Source organism: Dreissena polymorpha, chromosome 10 (assembly GCF_020536995.1).
Source record: "Dreissena polymorpha isolate Duluth1 chromosome 10, UMN_Dpol_1.0, whole genome shotgun sequence".
In the NCBI taxonomy this organism is placed as follows: Eukaryota; Metazoa; Mollusca; class Bivalvia; order Myida; family Dreissenidae; genus Dreissena; species Dreissena polymorpha.
Window position 1 is genome coordinate 21081832 of NC_068364.1, and position 27713 is coordinate 21109544.

The window sequence follows — 27713 nt, forward strand, 5'->3', positions numbered from 1 at the left end:
TTTATCAGATTCATGGTGCTGATGATCTCTGACAAATCACAAAAATACCCTTTACTGCCAATTTGTATTATTCAATCCAAATCTTTTTACTTTCAGTTTTTTTTTACATTTTCACAAGATTAAATTTGTGTTGCACATTTAATTGAATCCTGATTACAGCTCAAATAACTTAAATAAATGAAAACTAGCATACCGTAAAACGTTGTGTATAACGTGCATTTATGTATAACGCGCATCTACTTTTTTAAGCTAAAAAATCGGGAAAAAAAGTTTTTGAAGCAAAAAATTCGGGGGAAAAATTCCGTACTGCAGGATAACTGAAAATCGTCATATTTACATTTCCGATCTTGCGTGTTCTTTTAATGCTTCAATTATTAATTATTTTAAAGACGATAACGATACAACTAGTTCTTTTTTTTTTAAATCATATTATGCATAAAAATAAATGTTTGGATTTAAGGTAGTGCACCTCTAATGGGCACATATCCAAATATAATCTAATTAATTATTTTCTTAATCAGCATCATTTCACTGAACTACATGCAAATTTGTAGGTAGGCTTTCCATGCTTTTTAAAAAAATATACCGATTTTTTCAAAACCACCCCCACGCTCGGCTTTTGTCCAGTTTATTTTCACCCCTGGGGTATATAAAAGTTCCATAATTCATTCAAATTTCCAAATATGGGCATGCAGTTGGTGTGTACAGATGCTGTAAAGGTGTTTGAAGTTTAAACAAGATGAAATAAGTATTCTTTTACAGACATTTATTTTTTACAAATTTTTATCTATGGAAGAGCACCATGAAATGTAAGTGATTTCAGCCAAGTAAAAATTGGGTCGGTTAAAAACAAAGTGTCATAAAATTCAAAATAGTATCATTTAAGTCATATTTTAAACTTAGTTTTTATAGAAACACTATATACAGCAAAAATACCAAGAACTAGACAGATTTACCGTTTACTTTTTGAAATAAAAATAAAAATGCAACATGCATGGTTCGTATTTTCAACAGTAAATCACCCAATTTCGCCGTAACGTTGTTTTAATTTTAATAATTGAAAAATGTGCATAAAAATTGCAACATTTTTAACAATAAATATAGCTTATTTGCCATATTAAATCAAATTACGTTAGAAAATAAATAAAACGCGTCGCAAAAAAGTATACGTCGTCGGCAGGATTCGAACCTGCGCGGGAATATCCCAAAAGATTTCTAGTCTATCGCCTTAACCACTAGGCTACGGCACCTAATAGTAGGCTCTTCAACCTTCGAAGAAATCGCGGGAAATCATTAGAGGTGCACTACCTTAAATGAATTATGCATGAAATGCACACTTTCCACGAGGATACCATCATAGTTTTCATCATATGTCTCCGAAGTAACTGTCCACGATTTTATCGTGGAGTACACATAACGGATGGATTAGTTATAACTAAAAAACTGACATTATTGATTGGTGTTGTCACGTGGTTATTCATGCATGACTAATTCACAACCGCGCGTTTTATTTACAATGCCGATATCATGCGTTCTTTTCAAGTGTCTGTAATTGACAGGAGACTTTAACGACTCAAACTTCTCAACACCATTACTGCATTACCGGCGTTTAACAAACAATGGAGGTGTGAAGCCGTTTGCCGGTTCGCATGTTTTGATAATAGCCCAGCTACACAAAACTTGACAGGTGACGCAAATTGCTCGATAATCACATCCTCAATCTTGACAAGACGTATGAAAACGTGTAAACAAACACAACATCAATTTTATTAACACATTTGAAAAGCAAGAAAAATTATCATAAATATATCGGGAAAGGCCTTGCCGACATACTATTGTAAATCGACAAGTGCCCCCAAATAAATTGTGTAACCCTAGTGCAGTAGGGTATAATATTGTGGGAAAACAATAACATTTAAATAAAAATGGCTTCCTTGTTTTTCATTCTCTTCTTCAAATTTATTTGATTTCAAAGCTCTGTACGTACCTGAAAATGATAGAAAATATTTATGTTCACAGTATAATGTTTGTCCATCTTATTCAGATCGTAAATATAACACTATTATTAACACAGTTACAGTTAAAACACCGGAAAACAGAATGATGCGAATTGCCGCAACTGGGTAACTGACAGGGAAAAAATGTCTTGGCATGGCTGTAGTTGTGTATAACGTGCATCAAGTTTTTAAAATGAAATTTTGGGGTAAAAAAGTGCGCCTTATACACAACTTTTTACGGTATATTTCATTTTTGTTTTATTTATTTCATTGTTGATTTTTCGTAGAAATGACAACTATTTTACCAAAAGATAGATTTTTGGGAGGACCAAATGATGTTTTCTGGCTGTAAAAAGATTTTTTTAAATTATAATTTGCCTTGAAGCCTTGTTTTTATGTCAAAATGATGCATTTTTGGCATAAATTTACATTTTCATAGAAAGTATAATGGAAAATTCTAATTGAATAAAAACAAGAATGTAAAATTGTCACAAAATATGCCTGTTTAAAGGTTTGGCTTACATTAAGATCAAGTTTGATGATTTTAGGATTATAACCAGTTGAGTGAGAGAGCAGACAACATGAACTAAGCATAAATTGAGCACAATTTTTATTATTCACAGACAATTATTCAGCAATAGCTGAATGCCATACCTGACCATTATTTTAACCCTTTCAGTGCGGGAACCGAATTTCAAAGGCCTTTGCAAACAGTTTGGATCCAGATGAGACGCCACAGAACGTGGCGTCTCATCTGGATCCAAACTGTTTGCTATTCTGATAGTATTCTTTGAAAAAATTCGAAGAAAATGCTAATTTTAGAAATTCAGCAGACGACATTTTAGCAGAAGACAAATTTCCCAGCATGCAAAGGGTTAAGCCCACAATAACTTGTTAATGACGCTATTATTACTTTTAATATTACACTATTAAATCTAGTTGAATTGAAAGGCAGACAAGGTTAATTTGACCATATTTTTTTTATATATTTTATATCATGTTATTAAACATGGCCAAGCCATTGTGCTCACAAACATATATCACGAAACATATGCATGATGATCCAATTTATACTAATTGAGTTACAGAATGGAAAAGGTTAATTTTGTCATTTTAAAATAATTCAAGAGCCATATTTCAGCTTTAAGGGATCTAGCTGGTTATCTCTTTGCAGAAATATTTATATTGGGTCCATAAACATTCGTCACCAAGAGTTATGATTATCCGATGACACTAATTGAGTTAGAGAGCGAAAATATTATGCCCACAAACATTAATCACTAACATTCATGATGATCCAATTTACATTGTTCAAGTTTTTGAATGGACATCATTCTCGTGGACTGTGACTGTGAGAGATTCTACATTTATTCAAAAGTATTTTAACCTACAAGGCATAAATAATGATGAAAGATAAGGAAAAAATGCCTGTAAAAGATTTATGCCCCTAAATTTCAGCCTGAAGACTTCAGTGCGGGAAACTTTTAGATATTACTAAAATAGTCTTTCCTTTTCTCCCAAGAAACCAGCATTATAACAATAAAGATGATCATAAATCAAAGCCTCCTCTAGATTTTGTGTGGAAACAAATGTCACGTTCTTAACCCCAGTGTGAACTTGAACTTTGGCCAGTTGACCTTAATTGGAGTCATCGGTTTAACTCCATTTCAACTATTTGGATGATGTTGTATCAAGGGCAAAATTTAATGGGACCTACAGACTGACCAGCCAACCTCTGACTGACCAACAGATGGACATGTGCATAGCAATAAACACACACCCCTTCATAGGAAGGGGCCGAGGGGTGAATATAAAAGAACTGCCCCACCACCCCTCTTTCTTAGGAGGTGGTGAGAAAGAGGTAACAACATATAAGACTTTAGTAAAAAAACAACAACAACAAATCATAAGAATTCATTCCAACCTGTTACTAATCCATCCGATTCCACAGTATCATGTATCGTCATGGTGACTAATGTACAACATCCCTGTGTTGCAGATTGGAGACATTAACTCATAGTGAATGTGACACAGATCTGAAAGAAAACAATGTGGAACAGTTTAAGTAAGTGGCATTTATATTGCAACAAAACACTAAAATTATAAGTAGAAAGCTTTGAAGCTGCGGGCACGAATTCTTGTGCTGTGATTTCAAAATGACCATTTTTAATAATTCACAAAGTCAATAATGCATGACCATTTTTATTAATTCACAAAGTCATAAATGCATGACCATTTTTATTAATTCACAAAATCATTAATGCATGACCATTTTTATTAATTCACAAAGTCATTAATGCATGACCATTTTATTAATTAACAAATGCATTAATGAAGCATGGCGATATGAGGGCATGGCAATATGAGGACATGTCAATATTGGGTTATGGCAATATGAGGACATTGCAATATGAGGACATGGCAATATGAAGACCTAACAATACATGGACATCAAAATATCAATATGAAGACATGGCAATATGAGTACATGGCAATATGAGAACAATGTTATATGAAAACAGCAATATAGGAACATGAAACTATGAGAACGTGGCAATATGAGGATATGACAATACGAGGACATAGCAATATAAGAACATGGCAATATGAAGACATGGCAATATGAAGACATGGATTTTAATGTCTTTACTATTTATACCTTTTTTGTTGCAGTTACATGTATTTTGAACTATTGGCATTATGTAATATACGTACAGATAGTATTTAGAGGATAATACACGGCTGAGCTGGGCCGGGCAGTGATAATCGGCCCGCAGGGAGCCGTTTGCGACCTGGGGCCGATTATCACTGCCCGGCCCGGCTCAGCCGTGTATTAACGTCTATAATATATATCTTTCTTTTATACTAAATTATAGATGGGCACAGGTTTTAAGTCATAAAATCATACTATTTTGGTCCTTCACTAAAATTTATGAGGAACCAGCTTTCCGTACTTATATTTTCATTGAATTGATTACGCAATTTATGATGTATCTCATGTGACGTAATTTAAATGACGAAACTAGCTTTACGCTTTGGATTTAAGGACAACAACAAATCGGACTTAGAGGGTTTTTATTTAACCGTTAAATATTGTTTAAGCATTGAACGATTAGTGTGTGTGCGTGTTTACAATGGATTATTATACTTTTATGAATGTGAATAACAGTGTTGGGATATAAAACTGGAATTAAACTGGTGAGACTGCATTTTCGATTTCGTTAAAATGTCGAATAACGCAATGTTTTGTTGAATAATTGATTGATTAAATTTAAGAAAAGTGTAAGTGAATTGTTCTTAAACTGTTCGAAAGAAATCGATGTTGAATTAAAAGGGTAATTTCTTTGATGAATAAGTCGTTCTTTTGTCAGTCGATCAAAGAATGTCTATCCACAAAGAATTGCCTGCTTACATCCAGTGCTTTAAAATGGAAAAGGTGGATGGCGATGAAGAAATGTGTCCAAAATTTTAACTCGTCATGGAAGCAAATTAAACTTTACGAAAATAAACATGGATATTACACAACTTCGGTGAGTAGAACAATAACCTAGATGTTTTACTTTTTATGGCTAAGACTGGATGTGGACGCCATTTTTTCCAGTTCAACATCACGCGCACACATTCTGAGGGCCGAATATAAATAATCGACCCTAGGGCCGAATATTTATAATGACCCCGCAATGGTGATAATGGCATGAACAACTGTACAAATTTGTTACTATATATAGTAAGGTATGTATTATTTATAAATAAATACTAATTTATATTTGAAGGTTTATGGATCTTTGTCAAACAAATCCTGACTATTCATACCTTTTTGTTATTTTCAATTAAGGGTATTATTGAATTTATGTACAGATAATTCTTAAGTTTAAATACTAATACTCCATAAAAAATAAAATGTTTTGAAGCCAGAACAATTTATATACAATTTTGTATACCAATGAAGGGAAGCAATTCTGTCCTGTGTATTTCTTCCGACTTCAATTTATAGTAACCACAGTTGTGTCCCTTCTTCATAAGAGCCTAGAAATAAAGAACAGACATACAAATATACTGTCAAATCTGGCTAGCATGATAAGGGATTAAGTGGGTATATACAATTTACGTGTGTCATTTAGATGGTCTTCTTATAGAAGTTCCTTCAAACAATTGTTGTAATTTGTGACTCATCAACATTATATGTGTCTTGTTCTGTGAAAGCTGGTCATAATGCATGTGCGAAAAGTGTCGTCCCAGATTAGCCTGTGCAGTCCGCACAGGCTAATCAGGGACGACACTTTCCGCCTAAACTTGATTTTCGGTAAGGAGGGACTTCCTTGAAACTAAAAATACCATTAAAGCTTAAAGTGTCGTCCCTGATTAGCCTGTGCAGACTGCACAGGCTAATCTGGGACGACACTTTACGCACATGAATTTAGCCCAGTTTTCTCAGAACAAGACACATATGTAACTTCAATAATATACTATAACTTCAATAATATACTATAACTTCAATAATATACTATAACTTCAATAATATACTATAACTTCAATAATATACTATAACTTCAATAATATACTATAACTTCAATAATATACTATAACTTCAATAATATACTATAACTTCAATAATATACTATAACTTCAATAATATACTATAACTTCAATAATATACTATAACTTCAATAATATACTATAACTTCAATAATATACTATAACTTCAATAATATACTATAACTTCAATAATATACTATAACTTCAATAATATACTATTAAAAGCTGAAAAGATTATGCCTAGCCTATTCCTTGCACATTTTATATCTCAGGAAATAGTAACAATAAAGAATTGGCTCAATAATGCACACTGTGTAGCTTCAATGCACAATTAAATAAAATAAAGCTCAGTATATGAGGAAATGATAACCAAATTCACATTAAACATTTCCCATTGGACAGGGGTGATAAAGATTCTTACAATTCTTTTTACATATAAAGATAACAACCACTAATCATATTTGATGAGGATCTGATACATTCCAAGTAAGTAATAATAATATATCTAGAAAACTTGTATTTCCGATCTGAAAAAAGTGAACTTTGTTATGAAAAGTAAAATGACTATAATGGTTATTAAAAAAAGATCCCTATTCAAAGGATAACAAATACAGATATTTTTGTCCACAACTAATGAATTCTCACTGCCAAAACCAAAGACCTTATAATCACAGGGACTGTTACAATTGGATGAATATGTGTAGATGTTTAATATAAAAATGCAAATAATTATCAAACCAAGATATATGAATTAGCTATTTTCTGTTAAGTAAAAATGATTGCATAGACATTGAATCAATGCGTAGAAGATCAACTTGAATATAGATAATGAATGGTTGCATAGATAATTAATAAATGCATAGAACTTTAACATAGATAATGAATGGTTGCATATATAATGAATGGTTGCATAGATAATGAATGGTTGAATAGATAATGAATGGTTGCAAAGAAAAATAATGGTTGCATAGATAATAAATGGTTGCATGGATAATGAAAATTGCATACATGATCAATGGTTTTATAGATAATGAATGGTTGTGTCACCGGATGGTGAAAAGTGTGAAGCCTATGACTCGAACCCAGGACACCTTGCTTACAGGGCGAGTGCTTTCCCAAATGAGCTAACCGGGCCACCACACATCTCTTCATCGATCCAGTTTAAGTTTGGTACTGTGACATTCTCCCCTGCCTCCCCTAGAATTTTTCCTCGAATTCGAGACAGAGAACAGTGTATAGCTGACCTCGACAAACCCATGGGCAAGTTCTATGGAGAACTGTATCCCCCACGGCCCCCTGTTGGACACCATTGTTGCCGGGTGGTGAAAAGTTTGCAGCCAGTCCAGGACTCGAACCTGGGACACCTCGCTTACAGGGCGAGTGCTCTCCCGACTGAGCTAACTGGGCCACCACACATCCCTTCACCAGTCCAGCTTAATTAGGGTATCGTGGCAGTTGCATACATAATGAATGGATCCATAGATAATGAAGGGCTTCAGAGATAATGAATGGTTGCATCGATAATTAATGGTTGTAACGGACACAAATGGAAAGTAACAGAAGTTGCGACAAATTGCCATCCATCTATACAATGCTTGAGGTGTTTACTAAATAAACTATCCAGGTACATGCTTTTGAATTGTGAAAAGTGGAAGTCAAAATGCATACACATTAGGTCTGACTAGATTTTAAATGTATATGTGATTTTTATAATGCCTTATCTTATTTAAAGATTTATTGTTAAAAGAGGAGTAAGTCTAGTTTGACCTTCTGAATATATAAACAAGTTTTGTCTTGAAAATAGAACAACATCCGCTTTAGTTTTTGTATTCACCCAATGGTTTTGCTTATATAAAAATTCAGAAAAGATCTTGTTATGGCCATACCATCAATATGTTGTACTTTATACATATTATGCGGTTTTCCAACTAATTGATGGGCATGGAATACAGAGCTCGAACCACTGACTGGGATAAAAAAAGCTTTTGCCTTTAACCACTGAGCCATCAGGGATATTACATTACATAATGCATTTTATACTTTATATAATCAATAAACATATGATCATACTATATAACAGAAATAACAGAAACACTCCAAATTATTCAATCATTTGCATTTGTAAAACTAACAAATTGTATAAAATGATCTACTCATGTATATGAACATGTATTTTATGCTTTCCGGTGGTTTATAGAGAAATATCAGTGAAATAAAACAGATATTTCACTGTTTTAAATAGTGAAAAATAATAGTGAAAAATATCGATATTTTTCACTGTTTTACTGTGAAATGACGTAATTTTTCTACGAAATCACGTCATAAATCCAGCGAAATTATCAAGTTAAACTCTTTTACAATGTAAATAAACGGTAAAAAGCATAAAATAAACAGAAAATTTGTTGGAACCGATGGAATATCGATTTTAATTCACTCGTGATCATTAAAAAACATATTTTCACTCGTAGCTGCGCCACTCGTGAAAATATTATTTTGTATGATCACTCGTGAAATAAAATCGATATTCCATCGAATCCAACAAATATCGTCCCTGTATTTTCAGTGCGAGTCTACATCTGTAGTGTTATTTTGCTCTCTGATGTACAATATTCTTATATTTTTTTAATATTTGACACAAAGTTGGAAACGAACATTTTGAACAATCTGTGAGCAAGTCCCTTTGAAATAAGTGTTGCATCTTTGACTACCGTTACAACTCTATACAAGAAAACTAAGGCAAGCTAATATCTTCTGATCCCTTCAACAACTTTGTCAAGCTTACGTCTCCATGTTTAGTAAATTAACCCTTTGCATGCTGGGAAATTTGTCGTCTGCTAAAATGTCATCTGCTTATTTCTAAAATTAGCATTTTCTTCAATTTTTTTTTTAAAGAATACTATCAGAATAGCAAACAGTTTGGATCCTGATGAGACACCACATTTTGTGGCGTCTCATCTGGATCCAATCTGTTTGCAAAGGCCTTTTAAATTCGGTTCCAGCGCTGAAAGGGTTAAATAAGTATTGAAAACGAGACATGTAATTTCAAACTGTATTAAACAGTTTAAACACTTCTCTTAAATTATAGAGATTCCTCATATTTATTAACTTTTGTGTGACAATAAAGTGGCAAAAGGAATGTCCCTTTTGAAGAATATAAAAATGGCTGTGTATTATGCTATGATATCTTGCGCACAGAAAAAGAGAAGGGTTTGAACAACATCAAGTATTATCAAATAATTGCTAAAATAACTTAAATATTGAATGATTTAACTGAGAACTAAAAAGTATGTTAATCTTTAAGATATACATTAAGTGCATGACAAAGCAGGAATGAATTAAAAAATAAATTGATTAAAACAACCATGACTCACAAATAATGTGTTTCTCATTAACAAACCTTATTAAAATGAAAATATTTGGGAGAAACTTCTGTTAACTAGCTGTTGATAATTCGTTAAAAGGTTAAACACCTATAGTCTGAATAATGAATTACGCAGAAATCAATCCTGTAGTGCAACAAATTATATCCAAACAGAACACGGAAAAGATTAATTCATAAGTAAAGTACAGTCCATCAATGCACTGAATTCAATCCTTATAAGTGAATAATCAATAAACATTTCAAAACATTTTAAGACACTCTCAATGATTCAATGATTCTTTGAATGTGCCCATGATTAACTCAAAGATACAAAGAATGTAAATAAAACACCTAATTACACTGAACATCTAAGACAGGTTAATCACTTAAGTATTCAAAGTGTTTGACAGAAGCCTGATATATTTCTGACCTGTCAATGTGGCACTGTTACTTTGGTTTTCTTCAATGGCCCTTGAAGGCTCCCTTATTTACTGTATCTACTTCAAGAAGCCACACTGGTGGTTTTACATATTTCTAACGGTGGAGCATTTTATTTACTGATAATATACTTTTAGTTTCCGGTACCTAAAGTGCAGGGACAGTGACTCACAGTTTACGTATCACAAATCGACAAATATTTACAATAACTTCCACAAAGACATGCTGAACGTTTAACCGTTTGCATGCTGGGAAATTTGTCTTCTGCTAAAATGTCGTCTGCTGAATGTCTAAAATTAACATTTTCTTCGATTTTTCTTCAAAGAATACTATCAAAATAGCAAGCAGTTTGGATCCTGATGAGACGCCACGTTCTGTGGCGTCTCATCTGGATCCAAACTGTTTGCAAAGGCCTTTAAAATTAGGTTCCAGCGCTTAAAGGGTTTATAACCATGGAGAAATATTTTATATTTCCTTGTTCATGTTTCTTTAACCCATTTATGCCTAGCGTCTAGAAAAAAGGTCTTGGCAAACAGCGTAGACCCAGATGAGACGCCGCATGATGCGGCGTCTCATCTGGGTCTACGCTGTTTGCTTTTCTGTAAGAAATATTCTAAATATAGAAATAAATATACTATACATCCCTAATTTTGGAAATAAATTGATCCAATGTAGAAGGATGGGAGAGTCCACCAGGCATATATGGGTTAAATATTTAAATTGAAATCCTTATAAGACTGTTCTGGATCTGTTTTTGTGTGTTTTGGTCTCACAACCTCATGGGTCACAGGTTCAAGCCCAAACTATACTTGAACCCACCCTGCAAGAGACTTTGACCAGAAATGGGCTCACACTGTGCAACAAAATGCATTTAATTCTTCTGTGAACCCTTGCCACATATGTGAGTGAATTCCAGTGTACTTCCGATAAACTTCTACACATATGAACGATATTGTCAAAGTGGATTGTTCGTTTGATGGGTGCATAAATGAAATAGTCATAATCATCAATTGTTTACTTGTCTAAGAGTTTTCACAAACCGGGATGGTGATACAATACATGGAAAATCTACAGTGTCAAGGGCAGGTGATTTGAATTACATTAAGGTCCATATACTGACTGTTAAGATCAAAGTTAGATTCTTTTAATCATTTATGAAGGTATGAAATTATTATAGCAAACAGTGTTGGTGCTTGACCAAATGATTACATTTACTCAGCCTTTACAGACTTAAAGGAGAAAAGAATGACGGAACAATTAACTGATTGGATAATAATCAAACACCTCCCACATCAAGATGCCATGGGCAAACAAAAACTCTGCCATTACTTACCCTTAGCCCTTTCTCACTTAGATACGTATTTCAATGTGTTTGTAGTCCCATAGAAAGTAAAATTTAATAAAAGACCTTTCTTTCTAAATTAAAGTTTAAAGGCTTCATTTCCAGCCCTTAGATACTGATAAGCAGCAAAAGGCATAAAACCTGAACAGACCGTGAGTTAGTCGCAGGCTGTTCTGGTTTTATGCTGTTTGCGCATAGCCATTTTCACTTTGCTTCTTATGGGGGAAAGGATAAAAGACATTTTTAAAACATTAGTGCAGAATGCATACAGTTTCATTCAATTTTGCAAGTGGCACACTATATGAGATGAATACCAAATTTTAAATGTATATTTTATCAAACACAAGAATATCGTTAAATTTGCCTAAAATGGCAAACAACCTCATTTATTTTCATTATTAATCAATGTATAACATTATTCATATATGTATCATCACACTAAATTACAAAGAAACAAGCAGGTACCGAAATTAAAATACAAAAGCCAAACAAAGGACCAAAGATTTGCTTCGCATGACACTTGATACCACTTTGTTATCAACCACAAGATGCCTTCCTCATTTAGATCCTATTAGCCGTCAGCAAAGTTCTGGGCCATGGTAGCTGCTGCAATCCAATCCGATTTAACTCTTTCAGTACTGGAACCAAACTTTGAAGGCCTTTGCAAACAGTTTGGATACAGATGAGACACAACAGAACGTCTAGCGTCTTATCAGGATCCAAACTGTTTGCTATTCTAATAGTATTATTTGAGAAAAAAAATCGAAGAAAATGCTAATTTTAAAAATTCAGCAGACGACATTTTAGCAGACGACAAATTACCCAGCATGCAAAGGGTTAATTAAAATGAGCCCTGCTTTGGGAAAACGGGGCTTAATGCATACGCCAAAAAGTGTCATCACAAATTAGTCTGTGTAGTCTACACAGGCTAATCAGGGACTACACTTTCCTCTTTTGTGAATTTTTTGTTTCAAGGCAGTCTCTTTTAAAGGAACATCCAGTTTAGGCAGACTGCACAGGCTATATAATCTGGGACAACACTTTAGGCACATGCATACAGCCCAGTTCCTCAGATCAAGGCTAAATTTATATGTACATTTCAAGCAATAAAATATCAATTATGCTAAAATAATCCATTGTAAAAGGAAGCTCTGGTGTACGAACATTAATTAAATGTTTCAACTACAACATGTATAAACAAGTTATTTTTTTAATGTGTGCAATATCTATATTCAATAACACAATGTATATTATAAAAAAGTAAAGCTAGAATTTTGAATCCAAATTAAATGATGATAAGCTAATACTTGATGAAGATTGTATGCCCAGTTTTTATGACTGGAGTGTATTAGATTTGCCATTGTCACCCACTCTTTTGTTTCTCAGACTCAAAAGTATTAGTGCTAGAAGTATGAAACTTTGAAAATATATATTGACCAGCATTTGAATTTGCCCTTTTTTGGTTTGGATATTTTTTGACATGACCAGGCCCAAAAATTTAACCATTTATAACTTGTGTTCTCCATAACTCAAAATTGTTTCTGCTAGAGGGCTAAAACCTCACAAAACAGAAGTGAAGTTGCAACCTCAATAGTGTGGTTGGAATGCTTTCTACACAATAAGAGTTTTAGAATTTCTTTTAATATTTAACTTTTTTTGTGTGCGTCACTCAAAATGTATTGCTGCTATACAGCTTAAACTAAAAATAAATAGTCACCAGTGTTTCATCTTACCCCCATCCACATTTTGGTTCAATTTTTTTCCAGACAAAAGCGTTATGTTGGGGCATCCGTGTCCTGTTACACTTTTCTAGTTATATGAAAATTCCAACAGAGAAAACGAATATTATTATTTGAATGTGATATACCCCATTTGGGTTATGATTTTAAATATACCCCATGTGTGGGACTTAAATAAGTGACACATGTTTTCCAAAAGTTCATATATACCATTCATCTGTTGACACATAATACAATGACTTATAATTAAGCAAATCAATCTAAATGAGAGCTAGATTTTTCAATATCTGAACTTAACAAGAGTTTTGTTTGTCAGAAACACAATGCCCCCTACTGCGCCGCTTTGATCTATTTATTTTTGTTTTTTATTATATCCCTTTCAAAAATATTACTTCCCTTGTAAAAATGATCTGTACCTGCCAAATGATAAATAGAAATTATCTCAATTTAAAGCTTGTTACTTCCCTTGGATTTGTTTTTTTGACCTTTGACCTTGAAGGATAACCTTGACCTTTCACCACTCAAAATGTGCAGCTCCATGAGATACACATGCATGCCAAATATCAAGTTGCTATCTTCAATATTGCAAAAGTTATGGCCAATGTTAAAGTTTTCGGACGGACGGACTGACAGACAGTTCAAATGCTATATGCCACCCTGTGCATAAAAATGCAGTATTATTTATAATCCGAATTTAAAACTTGGGTATTATATATATTAGAGCTAATGTTTAGTTGTTTAAAAAAACATACGTTACAGGCATGTTTTGAGGTAAAGTATTAATTGCCACCCTTTTAATGCCTATATCACGTACATACTATATGCATCTACATGGTGAATTTCACAAATATACAATAAACTCCTTATAAGACGCATAATAAAGACTTCTTTTGAAAGACTTTCACAAAGGCTTGTTGTGCATCAATGACACAAGCTTGCAAACATTTTGAAAAAACAAACAGAGATGGAATTTAGAAGGCTATAAATTTCAGAGTAGGAGATTTCGCACCAATAACATAATCTCTCTTCAAGAAAATTTATGACATATCACCAAACATTAAAGCTTAACTTCAAGTGTCTTTTCAATCAAAGAGATAGGATGTTTCTATTATAAATGATCATAGTAAAAAGGGTTGTTTGTTTTTAGAAATTTCCAAAGGCTTCCAACAGAAAGCTAATTGTTTGTCTTATATTTCCTTATGAGACACTTTAACCCTTTCCCCGGCGAAATGTTAATCATGATTTCATGAACACTTCAAGCCAATCAAGAACTGTTCATGAACGGTTCTGAAAAAGTTCCTGAGCTTGGTTCCTGAACTTTTGGACATGAACTGTTCTTAAGACACGTTCATGAACTGTTTATGAATTATTGTTGAACATTTCAAAGTTCATGAACAGTTCTTCATCTAACCATAAATACTTAGTGATGAACATTTCATGCACAAGTATTTCTAATGACTTTTCTGAGACAGACTTTAAGGATCCATCATGAATAATTCATGAATTCCTTTGTGCTAGATGTTTCATACATATTTTTGAAAGTTATATTGAAATGTCTAGCCTACTAATCTTGCAAGTTCTTTATTTTCATACTGATTAATGTTAGTAAAATTTAAGATTTTTTTTTTCCTTAAAATACTTGATCTTTACATTCTTTATACATGATAACCATGTAAATTTCATCTAATTGTAAGCTTCTTTTTTTTTACTTCAGGCAACCAACAATATTTGCACAAGTTCAGCCAGTCATCATTCTTTCAAAAGTATTCATAAAATAAGCGATTTGGGCCACCTATATTTGATTCTCTGACCTTGAAGGATGACCTTGACCTTTCACCACTCAAAATGTGCAGCTCCATGAGATACACATGCATGCCAAATATCAAGTTGCTATATTCAATATAGCAAAAGTTATTGCAAAATGTTAAAGTTGGCGAAAACCAACCAACAGACCAACCAACCAACAGACCAACCAACAGACGGGGCAAAAACAATATGTCCCCCACTACTATAGTGGGGGACATAAAAAAGATCCTTCTTAATGTGCACCTTTTTCCATTTTTATATGCAACCAAGATCAGCCTTCCATGCATCTTACATTCAAAAATTGTCTAAAATTATCTCTTTATTTTGTCTTTTAAACAATTCTGGGCAGTTTTGGAAAGCGTCTTTGTCTGTTTTTCATGGAACATTATATAATACAAAATGCAAGACAAAATCAGTATGGTTAATGGTTTTCACATTTCATATTCACTATCACACTTTATCTAAAAAACCTACACAGGATTCATAGATAAAGCATAACTTCAAAAATAAACATTTTTTATGTTATTGAAATAGCTTAAAATTGAATTTTACCCACAAATAACCATTTATTTCATATATCAATCAGAAGGGCTAGTCTACAGAATATGGCATCACATTTTTTGTATTATATCTGCAATTGAGAGACGCTTCATAAATGTTTCATTGAGGAGAAGGCAAATATCAAATCACCAAAACTAACAACGTAATCTTACACCGCAAACATACAAACCTGTTATAAAAGAGGCAAGAGTAGACACTTTAGTAACAACTGAATGAGCAAATTGAGATTTAATTGGATTGAAATTGATAATATATCACCGTTTATCATTTCAAGTGATTTTATAACATGAAAGAGACTTATTAAAAGCTGTCTTCGATCTATCGTCCTTAATAATCCAGCTTGAATGCTTCTTTATTCACAGTACACTTTAGATACACCCTTGATAACCAAATTATTTTCATGTCAAACATTGAATATTTTTGCGGAAAAATTGAACTTTGAATACTTATAAATACTTGCTAAGGAAATCATACTAATTAATTAAGTTATTTTCAAATATATGTGGCTATATAAACAATGTTAGAATTTTTTAAAGTAAAAACCAGCCTATTTGATATATTTTGTCAATCAATATAGCTATTGAAAACCAAATTATTCTTGTGAAACCTGATGAACCATTCATTTTCTTAGAGCCAGCAGCCTGAAATAATATTTTTTTCCAATATGTATTATAAATATTTAGGATCTCACGCATTTTATTTAACACGTTCAGGACCTATACAAACTTGCGTCTAAAAATAAAGAATATTCTTTAAACTGCAATATTTGTTAAGTATCAAAACTGTTTAATGTGATATGGCATATAAAATCTCTTACTGCACAAATCTTCATTTTAATTTTAATTAATTAATGACATAAGAAACATTTTAAGCATGTATATATTCAAATGCTAAACATATTTTTCTTGGGTTCAATTCTATTCTTTATTCTATTTTCATTAGATTTGGTTGGTGAATAAGATCACAAGACTTGTGTCAGTAAGCCTTGGCCTTCTTTATGAGGCTAATGATTTTATTTGATATCATAGACAGTTAAGGGCCGTAGAATAGATATTGCATCCCGTGGAGAGTGATTTCTACAAAGGTGGACAAAGCCATTACTCTTTCAGGGGCCATTTATTTATCTACTTCACATCGAAACATATACATCTTTTTATTTTACTTTAGTGAACAAAAATAATATACTTTAAATTGCCAGGCTAACTTTCAAATTTTATATAAAAAAAAGCTATGCCAATATAGGTCAGGTTGCTTGCCAAAATTAAGCCAAAATTAGGTCAGGTAATGTGGGTGTCTGATAGTGTTTATAGAAAACATCCATGCAAGCATGAAACGTTTGTAGCAATTGGTTTTGATATTTATAACCATATGCATTAGTTTGGGGTAACCAAGACTTTAATGGCTTTCTGAATACCGGTAAGTCCCACATTATCCTAATGTTAAGATTAAAATGAGGTCAGGTGTTGTGGCAGATTGGGGGGGGGGGGGGGGGGATCCAGGATTTCTGGTTAGGAGGGCGGGAACCCCAGAAGCTTCATGATTTTAGTGATTTTGATGGCTTTTACAACCACTTCTCGAGCATGTCACGCCTTATGTACTTTAATCAAAGTACCTTCTTACTTTACTTTTGCGATTTTTGGGGGGGCGTACGCCGCATCCGCCCCCCTTGGATCCGCCTATGGCTGTGTTGGATCTGTCCAAAACATCATTCAGGCAAGTATCAATGCTTTGTACGAAGCATCATTGATGTTAGATTGAACACGTCATTTTAGTTTCACCAAGATTTAACACCTTCTGAATTAATCCAAGTCCAACAAGAGCACCGCATAAAGGGTGCCAACGCTAGGCTGGGGTGCAGTTTTGAATAAATGAAAGCTTGTCAGAAGATATTTTGAATTTTTTATTTAGAGGTCCTTTGAGCTAGTGACCTATAAATGGGTGTGGCGTGTACTCATCAAGGTGCAGCTACATATGAAGTTTCAGAGTTGTAGGTGGAAGCACTTTCAGGTTTTAGAGCCAATGTAAAGGTTTTAGCACGACGCCGGACAACAAGCTGACTATGACAATACCTCGGGTTTTCTCCAAAAACAGCCAAGCTTAAAATGGGTCAAAATGAGGTCATATGACGTTGATGTGTCAACTGTGTTCCAAGACATCATTCATGCAAGTATCTAAGCTTTGAACGAAGAATTATTGATGCAAGACAAAAACTTGTCATCCCCGGCGAAATGTTGTTCATGATTTCATGAACACTTCAAGCCAATCAAGAACTGTTCATGAACGGTTCTTAAAAAGTTCTTGAGCTTGGTTCATGAACTTTTGGACATGAACTGTTCTAAAGACATGTTCATGAACTGTTTATGAATTATTGTTGAACATTTCAAAGTTCATGAACAGTTCTTCATCTAACTATAAATACTTAGTGATGAACATTTCATGCACAAGTATTTCTAATGACTTTTCTGAGACAGACTTTAAGGATCCATCATGAATAATTCATGAATTCCTTTTGGCTAGATGTTTCATACATATTTTTGAAAGTAATATTGAAATGTCTAGCATACAAATCTTGTAGATTTGTGAAACCTGTGAAGTTAGTATGAATATGCATAGTACTTTCACCACTGTAAGTTAGAGTTCTTGACCTGTTCTAGAGAATTTTAAGAACATTTGTACAAGAACTGTTCAAGAACTGCCTTCAGGAACACTTCAATAACTTTTTAAGGACCTTTCCTGTTCTTGAATTATTCTTAAACTATTCTTGAACACTTTAAGAACTTTTTTGAACAACATGTTTCCTTCTGATGTTCTTAAACAGGTCTACACAATGTTTTTGAACGTATGATGGACTTTTTAAGAATCCAATATGTTCTTAAAAGGATCTGTCATTGTTCTTGGAAGACTTAAAAGACAAGTTTAAGAACGTTTTAAGGACATCTTATTTCAAGAACAGTTTTAGATGATATCAAGAACTCAATGTACATTGCATTACTGTTTTTACAAAGAAAGAATATTGTGTGCACAGGAAGTTGAAACGGAAGGCACATGGTTTATGTTATATTTGAAAATGTAAGTCTTTAATAAATTACCGGCTGAACTGATCATCCATTGGTTCCATTTCAAGTTCTTTGGCACTGTAAGTGTAACCATTTCAGGGAAACCATTGATTAGTAAATGATTCTTGAACTGAAAATGAGACTATTCATAATCTTTTCAATACATGAATTATTCATGAACATATAGTGCAAAGTTGTATTATGAAATTTAAAGAGTATTATCAAACCACTTGTACCTCAGTTATTAGTGTTATATTTAAATTATTGTTATATGTTGCTATCAATATGTTAAGTGCTAATACAAGACTTGTTTCTTCTTACCCTGACCTGTTTGTTGAGCTTTAGTAACACTTATGATAACCTTTGCATAAATTGACAAATTCTTGTTCATGAATAGTTCATGAACACTTCATGCCACCTCAGTTCATGAACTCTTGAAGAACTATGGTTCATGAACTATTCACTTACAGTTCGTGAACAGAAAATGAGCCATTGAAAAATAGAAGGAAAATGTTCATGAACTGTTCGTGAACAGCAAAACCCTGAAGAATTTTTCAAGAATTGTGTTGTTCATGAACTGTTCAAGAACACTTCATGCCATTGATGTTCATGAATAGTTCATGAACATTTCTTGCCATAATGGTTCAAGAATAGTTCATGAACACTTCATGCCACACGGGTTCAAGAATAGTTCATGAACACTTCATGCCATAAGGGTTCAAGAATAGTTCATGAACACTTCATGCCATTAGGTTTCAAGAATATTTCATGAACACTTCATGCCATTAGTGTTCATGAACAGTCCATGAACTAAAATTTCAAGAACTTTTCACAGACGTGGCTCATTTTCTGTTCACGAACTATTTGTGAACAGTTCATGAACTCAGTTCACGAACAGTTCATGAACTGTTCACAAATTATTTGTGAACTGCAGAACAACATTTCGCAGGGGATGTTGAGTAAAACTTGTATGGAAGGAGGGATGGAAAGAAAAGCAGACAGACCATATGCTCTATGCATACAGGCATCTGTAAATAAAAAGAAGCCCTCATCAACATTGAGTTGTTATATATGTTTTAATAGGCGCTTACCTATTAATTGCTTTAACTGAATATCCAGAAAAAAAATGCTATTATTTTAGACCCCAATAGGTTTATAATTCGTTCCAAAGTCATGGCATTTTCAAAATTATAGACAGTTGTGTAATTGAAAATTCAACATGGGAAAGTCCCATACTGTATGATAATATTACAAATTGTCAAAACCAGGTAGAAATGTTTGTCATTTACCGGCATGAACTGCCAAAGACTACCATTATAGACAATCCTGGGCATGAGGCATTTTTAAGATCACCAAATAATGGTTCTAAACAGGAAACAGACTCAAAAGCAACTAAATATGCCTATGGCTTTTGATGTATAAACTAAACATAACTAGGTTATGACCATCACACCAAAAATAACAGGATAGACCATTATTTATGAAATGGCAACACAATTTTTCATGGCCATCTAACCATGGTAAATAAACAACATGAAATACTAGGAACAAATGTAACAGAATATGGTCACAAAACAAAAGTCTACAATGATAATTCAGAGCATGATTAGCATTGTAAAACTGTCCTGCCATTTAATAATATTTTAAAGAATTGCATATTAATTGTATTGCCATATTAAGCTATTTGTTTTAGACATATTGCCACTATAATTCTACATGAAAACAAATTCCTGAGAAAAAAGTACTTGAGCTGCGCTATGGGACAAAGGAGCTTAATGCATGTGCATACTGCGCTATGGGACAAAGGTGCTTAATGCATGTGCATTCTGCGCTATGGGACAAAGGAGCTTAATGCATGTGCATGCTGCGCTATGGGACAAAGGAGCTTAATGCATGTGCATGCTGCGCTATGGGACAAAGGAGCTTAATGCATGTGCAATTGAGCTGCGCTATGGGACAAAGGAGCTTAATGCATGTGCATGCTGTGCTATGGGACAAAGGTGCTTAATGCATGTGCATGCTGCGCTATGGGACAAAGGTGCTTAATGCATGTGCATGCTGTGCTATGAGACAAAGGTGCTTAATGCATGTGCATGCTGCGCTATGGGACAGAGGTGCTTAATGCATGTGCATGCTGTGCTATGGGACAAAGGTGCTTAATGCATGTGCATGCTGCACTATGGGACAAAAGAGCTTAATGCATGTGCATGCTGCGCTATGGGACAAAGGAGCTTAATGCATGTGCATGCTGCGCTATGGGACAAAGGAGCTTAATGCATGTGCAATTGAGCTGCGCTATGGGACAAAGGAGCTTAATGCATGTGCATGCTGTGCTATGGGACAAAGGAGCTTAATGCATGTGCATGCTGTGCTATGGGACAAAGGAGCTTAATGCATGTGCATGCTTCACTATGGGACAAAGGAGCTTAATGCATGTGCATGCTGCGCTATGGGACAAAGGAGCTTAATGCATGTGCAATTGAGCTGCGCTATGGGACAAAGGAGCTTAATGCATGTGCATGCTGCGCTATGGGACAAAGGTGCTTAATGCATGTGCATGCTGCGCTATGGGACAAAGGAGCTTAATGCATGTGCATGCTGCGCTATGGGACAAAGGAGCTTAATGCATGTGCATGCTGTGCTATGGGACAAAGGAGCTTAATGCATGTGCATGCTGCGCTATGGGACAAAGGAGCTTAATGCATGTGCTATGGGACAAAGGAGCTTAATGCATGTGCATGCTGTGCTATGGGACAAAGGAGCTTAATGCATGCGCTATGGGACAAAGGAGCTTAATGCATGTGCTATGGGACAAAGGAGCTTAATGCATGTGCATAAAGTGTCATCCCAGATTAGCCTGTGAGTATTGAGAGGCCTATCATGGAAGAAACTTTCCACCTTAACTCCATTTTGCTTAAATAAGAAACTTCCTTGAACAAAACAATCCATAAGAGGAAATATGAAAGTGTCAATCCTGGTTAGCCTGTGTGTACTGCACAGGCTAATATAGGAAGACACTTTACACAAATGCATTAAGCACTGTTTTGCCAGAGCTTGGCTCATTTGTATTGCCATATGAAGCTACTTGTTTCATACATAGTAATCCTTTCAGTATAATCCATGAAAACAAACACCTGAGATTTTGCAAGAACCATAAGTATTTAAATATTTATTCAATATTTGTTGGCACCAAATTGGAATCACACATGCATTATTACCTCATACGCAGCAATTAATTCACTTATGGTTTCAAAAGATCATGTTTGCATGTCTGCAGTTAACATTGATTTCCCATTATTCAATGTAAATAAATGATTTATTACATGCACAAAAAATTGCATAAACCAACTCCTTTATAACATCACTCTCCAGAACACAAATGCAACTGTTTGCAAGTTTTGAATGTTCTGTTTGCAAAACTATTTGACTAAACTTATTGTTGTGAGAATGAAGAAAAAATCACTGAAATTTTACTAGAAACACAAATATGACTGTAAACAAATGTAACTTTTGTACTGTTTGATTAAACCAAGTCACATTTAACAATCTTTCACATGCATGTTTATATCATGTTTAGTTCATTCAAATTCAATTACAAATATTGGGACTTGAGACCAGTTTATATCAACAAGTGCCAGATTATTCTTCATACAAACATCATAATATAATCATAGACAACTCGTAGTTTGACAAATTTGTCAAATTAAAAACCTAGACCTTGTTTAACAGTCCTCACAAATAGAAATCTCACCCCACATGTTGTAATAATAAGAGCTGTGCCAAGTCATCACACTTGACTCATCGTCTGTTTTGCTAAAGTAATATATGTTATCTGTCAGTCTCCTAATATAATGTATACAATGACATATTTGAAGATTAATATCTGCAGTAGTAAATTAGCAAAAGTAAACATAAAGATAAATATTTGTCATTTTGATAAAACAATAAAAATGACTATTCTAAAGAAAAAGATTTTACATTTTTTATCAATTAATTTAATTTAATGAAGCAAGGTCTGCAAATAAGCTTTTTACATAGAAAATTACAGCACATAAACTTCTTTCTAAGCTGAAACATTTGCCTATTTTTAGTAACAGTGACCTTGACCTCACTGGCCCCACATGCAATCCCTCACTAGAAATATCCCCAACCTAACTAAAGTTATTGAAGGAAATTTGTTTAAATACTTTAAGCAACTTTGACCAGAAAATTATTGCCCTGAATGCAACCCTATGCAAGGTGTACATGTCAGCTAGAGTAAGCAGTTCTTACACTCAAAAGTGTACCTGAATTATATAAAAAAAATGGGGCATAATTCTGCTTAATTGCAGGTCAGAGTTATGGGTCTTGGTCTGTGGCCTTGCATTATAGTCCCCAAAACATTGTGTACAGTTTTAATTGAATATCTGTGGTAGTAACAGAGATATGAGCTTGTTGCACACAAATGTTCAGCTACATTTCATATTGCACCCAAACCTTTGCCAGACGTTTTAAAGTACCAAAGGGGACAAGATAATTTTTACCATTTTAAAAATGAAGGTGGCTAGTTTTGACCCCAGGAGCATGATCTGAGCATATTGTGCAGAGGACCATGTTATACTGTTACAAAACAGAGCTATTTTACTAAAAAAAGTCTATATTCATTATTTCAAAAGGCATGGGAAGTTTTTATTCCGGGGCTTAAAAAAAAAGGGTAGAAAACCACTTTACAATAGTACCAGAATATACCAAATATTACACATCTCATTCTTGTGGTTTTAGAGATTGTTCAAGTTATTGTGCTTTATATATTAGTTGATATAAATTGTTTGATCACCTGGGTGGGGGCACTTTTAAACCAAAGAACATGATTTTCAATCAAGAGCTGTGTTTGTGAAACACAATACCCCCTACAGCGCCGCTTTGAAGCCATATATTTGACCTTTGACCTTGAAGGATGACCTTGACCTTTCACAACTCGAAATGTGCATCTTCATGAGATACACCACATGCATGCCAAATGTCAAGTTGCTATCATCAATATTGCAAAAGGTTATGACCAAGGTTAAAGTTTTGGGACAGACACACACATACAATGACAGACAGACAGGCCAACAACAATATACCCCCCCGATTATTTGATCCGGGGCGGGGGGGGGCATATAAACTTTAAGAGAGAACTGTCATATGATAGGGTTCAAAACATAACACTTCTGGGGATTGTAATTAGTCAGGAACAAAATTTTGAATTATTTTTCAAATAAAGTCATAAAAACCAAGTCAGTTTTGACCCAGGGAATTTAATTTACTTGTTTGTGAGCATGATTGCACATAAATGAAATGTATTCCCCATACAACATTTGTATAATACTCATTAAATTAAATAAAGACAGATTTTGAGTCCTTCTTAATATGAAATAATCCAAATAACTTAGGCCATCAACCCGAGTTGTTTAATGCTAGTGCATCAAGATTAAACATTGTTGTTATTTACTGATCAACAATGATAAAACACACATTTATTTATTTTATCAAACTTTTATGGCAACATGATCTGACTCCATACACTTCAATGACCATTCAAACTGTATTAAACTTGTTCAAAATTTTCTCAGTAATTTTCGTTATTTGGCGTGCATCATTCAAGAATATTAAACACAACATTTAATATAAACAAAAAATAAAAAGTCCTCACTTTTGACTTTTCTTATCCACCACACATTGCCAGTTGATCTATTAATCCTCATTAATCCAAAGAACCCCCAAAAAAATTCCCAGCACCACAATTTGTTTACAAACCCATCCACCTAACTTATGAACCGTTCAATGATTTATACACATTCTATAGAAATGTCTTTATCACCAGACCCTGTATAGGTCTCTTCCCCTTATCTAGTGAGGATTATTGATTTCAATCGAATGCCACTTGAAAATTTGACGCATTTTATCGTATTTTATCATATTTATCTCGCCATTTGCTGCCCCAATGCAAACACTTGTTGATGCTTACAAAGACAGATATTTTATCTCTTAAAAAAACTTTTTAAACTAAATTCTTAATTCTTCTAAGATAAACTTTGTAACAATAGTTCTTTAAAATTTTATGAAATCACTTTTCAGGAAAATGTACTTAAATAGTACAGATTTAACTTTATTTTGATGGAGATACAGATCTTTAATATAAGGGGCCTTTAAATTAAACATGTTTCAGAAAGCTCTAAAGAAACACAACTGTTTCATTGCACTTAAATAAGTAACTTACTTGTTATTTCAACAGAACAAATGTATACTTAAGAGTTGTAAAAGTGACAGGTTAGAGAGTTAAGCAAAATTTTTCATTGACTTCTCTGCTAATTTAACCCTTTGCATGCTGGGAAATTTGTCGTCTGCTAAAATGTTGTCTGCTGAATTTCTAAAATTTAATCATTTTCTTTGATTTTTTTCAAAGAATACTATCAGAATAGCAAACAGTTTGGATCCTGATGAGACACGTCTCATCTGGATCCAAACTGTTTGCAAAGGTCTTAAAAATTCGGTTCCAGCACTGAAAGAGTTAAAGAGTAGGGGAGGACTAAAATGTTACTTTTTTTGTAATTGATTAAATTGTGACTATCAGTGACATAATGGATTAAAACTGTACTTAAAAGTCATAATGAAAAAAGTCCTTGTTAGTTCATATCAAATTTAACTGTTTCGTATCAGTCATAATTCACTTAACTTCTACCTACCAGTCAAAATGGATGCAATTGTTATTAATCTGTTATAAAAAACAAATAATGGATAAAACTGTTTATTATTGCAGCGATTTTTTCCCAAAAGGGAAAAGTACCGGTACCAGCCCAACGGTGAAAAATTAGGTAAAAAAAAATGAAATTGGGAGAACTACTGGTACCAGCCCAACGGGGAAAAAATAGCACAAAAAAAACTTACATTGAGAAAATTGCGTTGTGTGGGAAATTTGTGTATTTGATTTGTGGCTAACAAATACTTTAAAATTGATAACAAAGTGTTGTCAAGTTGTCAATATTATATAAACTTAGGTTCAAGCCATAGAGCCGCATAAGGAAATTAACTAAATGTTGCATTTAATTTACCTAAATCGGAATTTTTGCGCTTCATCCACTTAAATGGCTTAGAACAAAGTGCATCCTTGATGAAAATGATATCTGAAACTCACTGTTGATTCATATTGTGTGCGTTTTGAACTGTGCAAAGCTGCTGTTAGCATCCTGAACTAGTGTTCGATGCTTTGAGCCAGTTTTTTTTTTAACACATATGATGTTGACATGTCTCCTGTGGAAGGCAAAACTTGTGACATATTTAAAGTATTTTCATCTATTATGTCTTTATTTTCGTTTCGCTTTTAGACATATCCTCTGCGAATAAGTTACACTGAAAAAAGGGGGATTATTATTATTTCAATGTGATTATTTTCCTTAGAAATTAACAATTACTTATCATCCTATTCATCTATATATAATCTAGTTTTGTTACTTAGCTTTGTAAATAATCTAATGGCAGTATTGAGTTGTTCATTTTTTTATCTCATGTACAGTGTATGTGTTATATATGTTATGCTCTCCATGAATGGAGGAAAATAAAAGTCTACCTATCTATCAATTATTTTTCTTGAAACCATCAATTGAGAATTTTTTCAGACAGCATTCAGGATTTTTTTTTCCCGCTTGGAAAAGTGCCATTTTCAGGTAATTAAAAAATGGGGAACATTCGCTGTATCAGTAATTAAGGTCAAAAACATTTCTTATACGTCATATTGCATTAAGTTGATACTAATGGTTAATAATTAAATAAATTGTTACTTATTAGTCACAATGGATTAAATTTTTACCTATCTGTCATGAAACAAAAAAAATGTAATAAATCTGTCAAAACAGACTGATCTGTTCATTTGATGGATTAAACTCTAATTAATTAATCAGTCACAATGGATTTAACTTTTATTCCTTTCTGTAATAATGAAATGAAATTTAACGTATCAGTCATAATGGACTAAACTGTTGATAATTGTTTTTTTAATGCATTCAAGCACTATTTATCTGTCAAAACTGACTTAACTGTAACTTATAAGCCATTACAGCCTTATACATTATTAATTAGTTGTGCATTTATGGATTAACTATTAATTATCAGTTGAACATTAATGGACCTAACTGTTACTTATGAGGGGACATTTATGGACTATACTGTTACTTATGAGGGGAACATTTATGCACTAAACTGTTACTAATGAGGGGGGCATATGGACAAAACTGTTACTTATCAGGGGGACATTTATGCGCTATACTGTTACATAACAGGGGGACATTTATGGAATAAACTGTTACTAATCAGGGGAACATTCATGGACTAAACTGTTACTAATCAGGGGATCATTTATGGAATAATTTGTTACTTATCAGGGAGACATTTATGGCCTAAAGTGTTACTTATTAGGGGAGACATTTATGGACAAAACCTTTACTAATGAGGGGGACTTTTATGGACTAAACTGTTACTTATCATGGGGACATGTTGCTTATCAGGGGGTCGTTTATGGACTAAACTGTGAATTTTCATCGGGGCATTTATGGACTAAACTGTTACTTATCAGAGGAATATTGATGGACAAAAATGTTACTTATCATGGGGACATAAACGGCCTAAACTGTTACTTATCAGGGGGACATTTATGGACCAAACTGTCAATTATCATAAGAACATTTATGGACTAAACTGTTACTTATGAGGGGGGCATTTATGGACAAAACTGTTACTTATTAACGAGGCTTTTATGGACAATACTGTTACTAATGAGAGGGACATTTATGGAAAAAAACTGTTACTTGTCAGGGGTACATTTATGGAAAAAACTGTTTCTTATCAGGGGAACATTGATGG

At 33.6% G+C, this 27713-nt stretch overlaps 1 protein-coding gene and 1 non-coding gene across 12 annotated transcripts in view; both read right to left on the bottom strand.

Annotated features, from left to right (window-relative positions):
• LOC127847242 (uncharacterized) overlaps positions 1-24667 on the bottom strand; it is a 167432-nt gene extending 142765 nt beyond the window's left edge. For all 11 annotated transcript variants that reach the window (XM_052379021.1, XM_052379018.1, XM_052379013.1 and 8 more), the window contains exons 1-3: positions 24511-24667; positions 5939-6023; positions 3922-4033 (exon numbers count right to left, since the gene is read on the bottom strand). In XM_052379021.1, the coding sequence (XP_052234981.1) occupies positions 3922-3964 (43 nt within the window). In that variant the 5' untranslated portion in view covers positions 3965-4033; positions 5939-6023; positions 24511-24667. The remainder of the gene's footprint in view (positions 1-3921; positions 4034-5938; positions 6024-24510) is intronic.
• Trnat-ugu (transfer RNA threonine (anticodon UGU)) lies at positions 7866-7940 on the bottom strand. Its single transcript has one exon. It is a non-coding gene; the product is annotated as a tRNA-Thr (tRNA).
• Positions 24668-27713: the final 3046 nt, after the last annotated feature.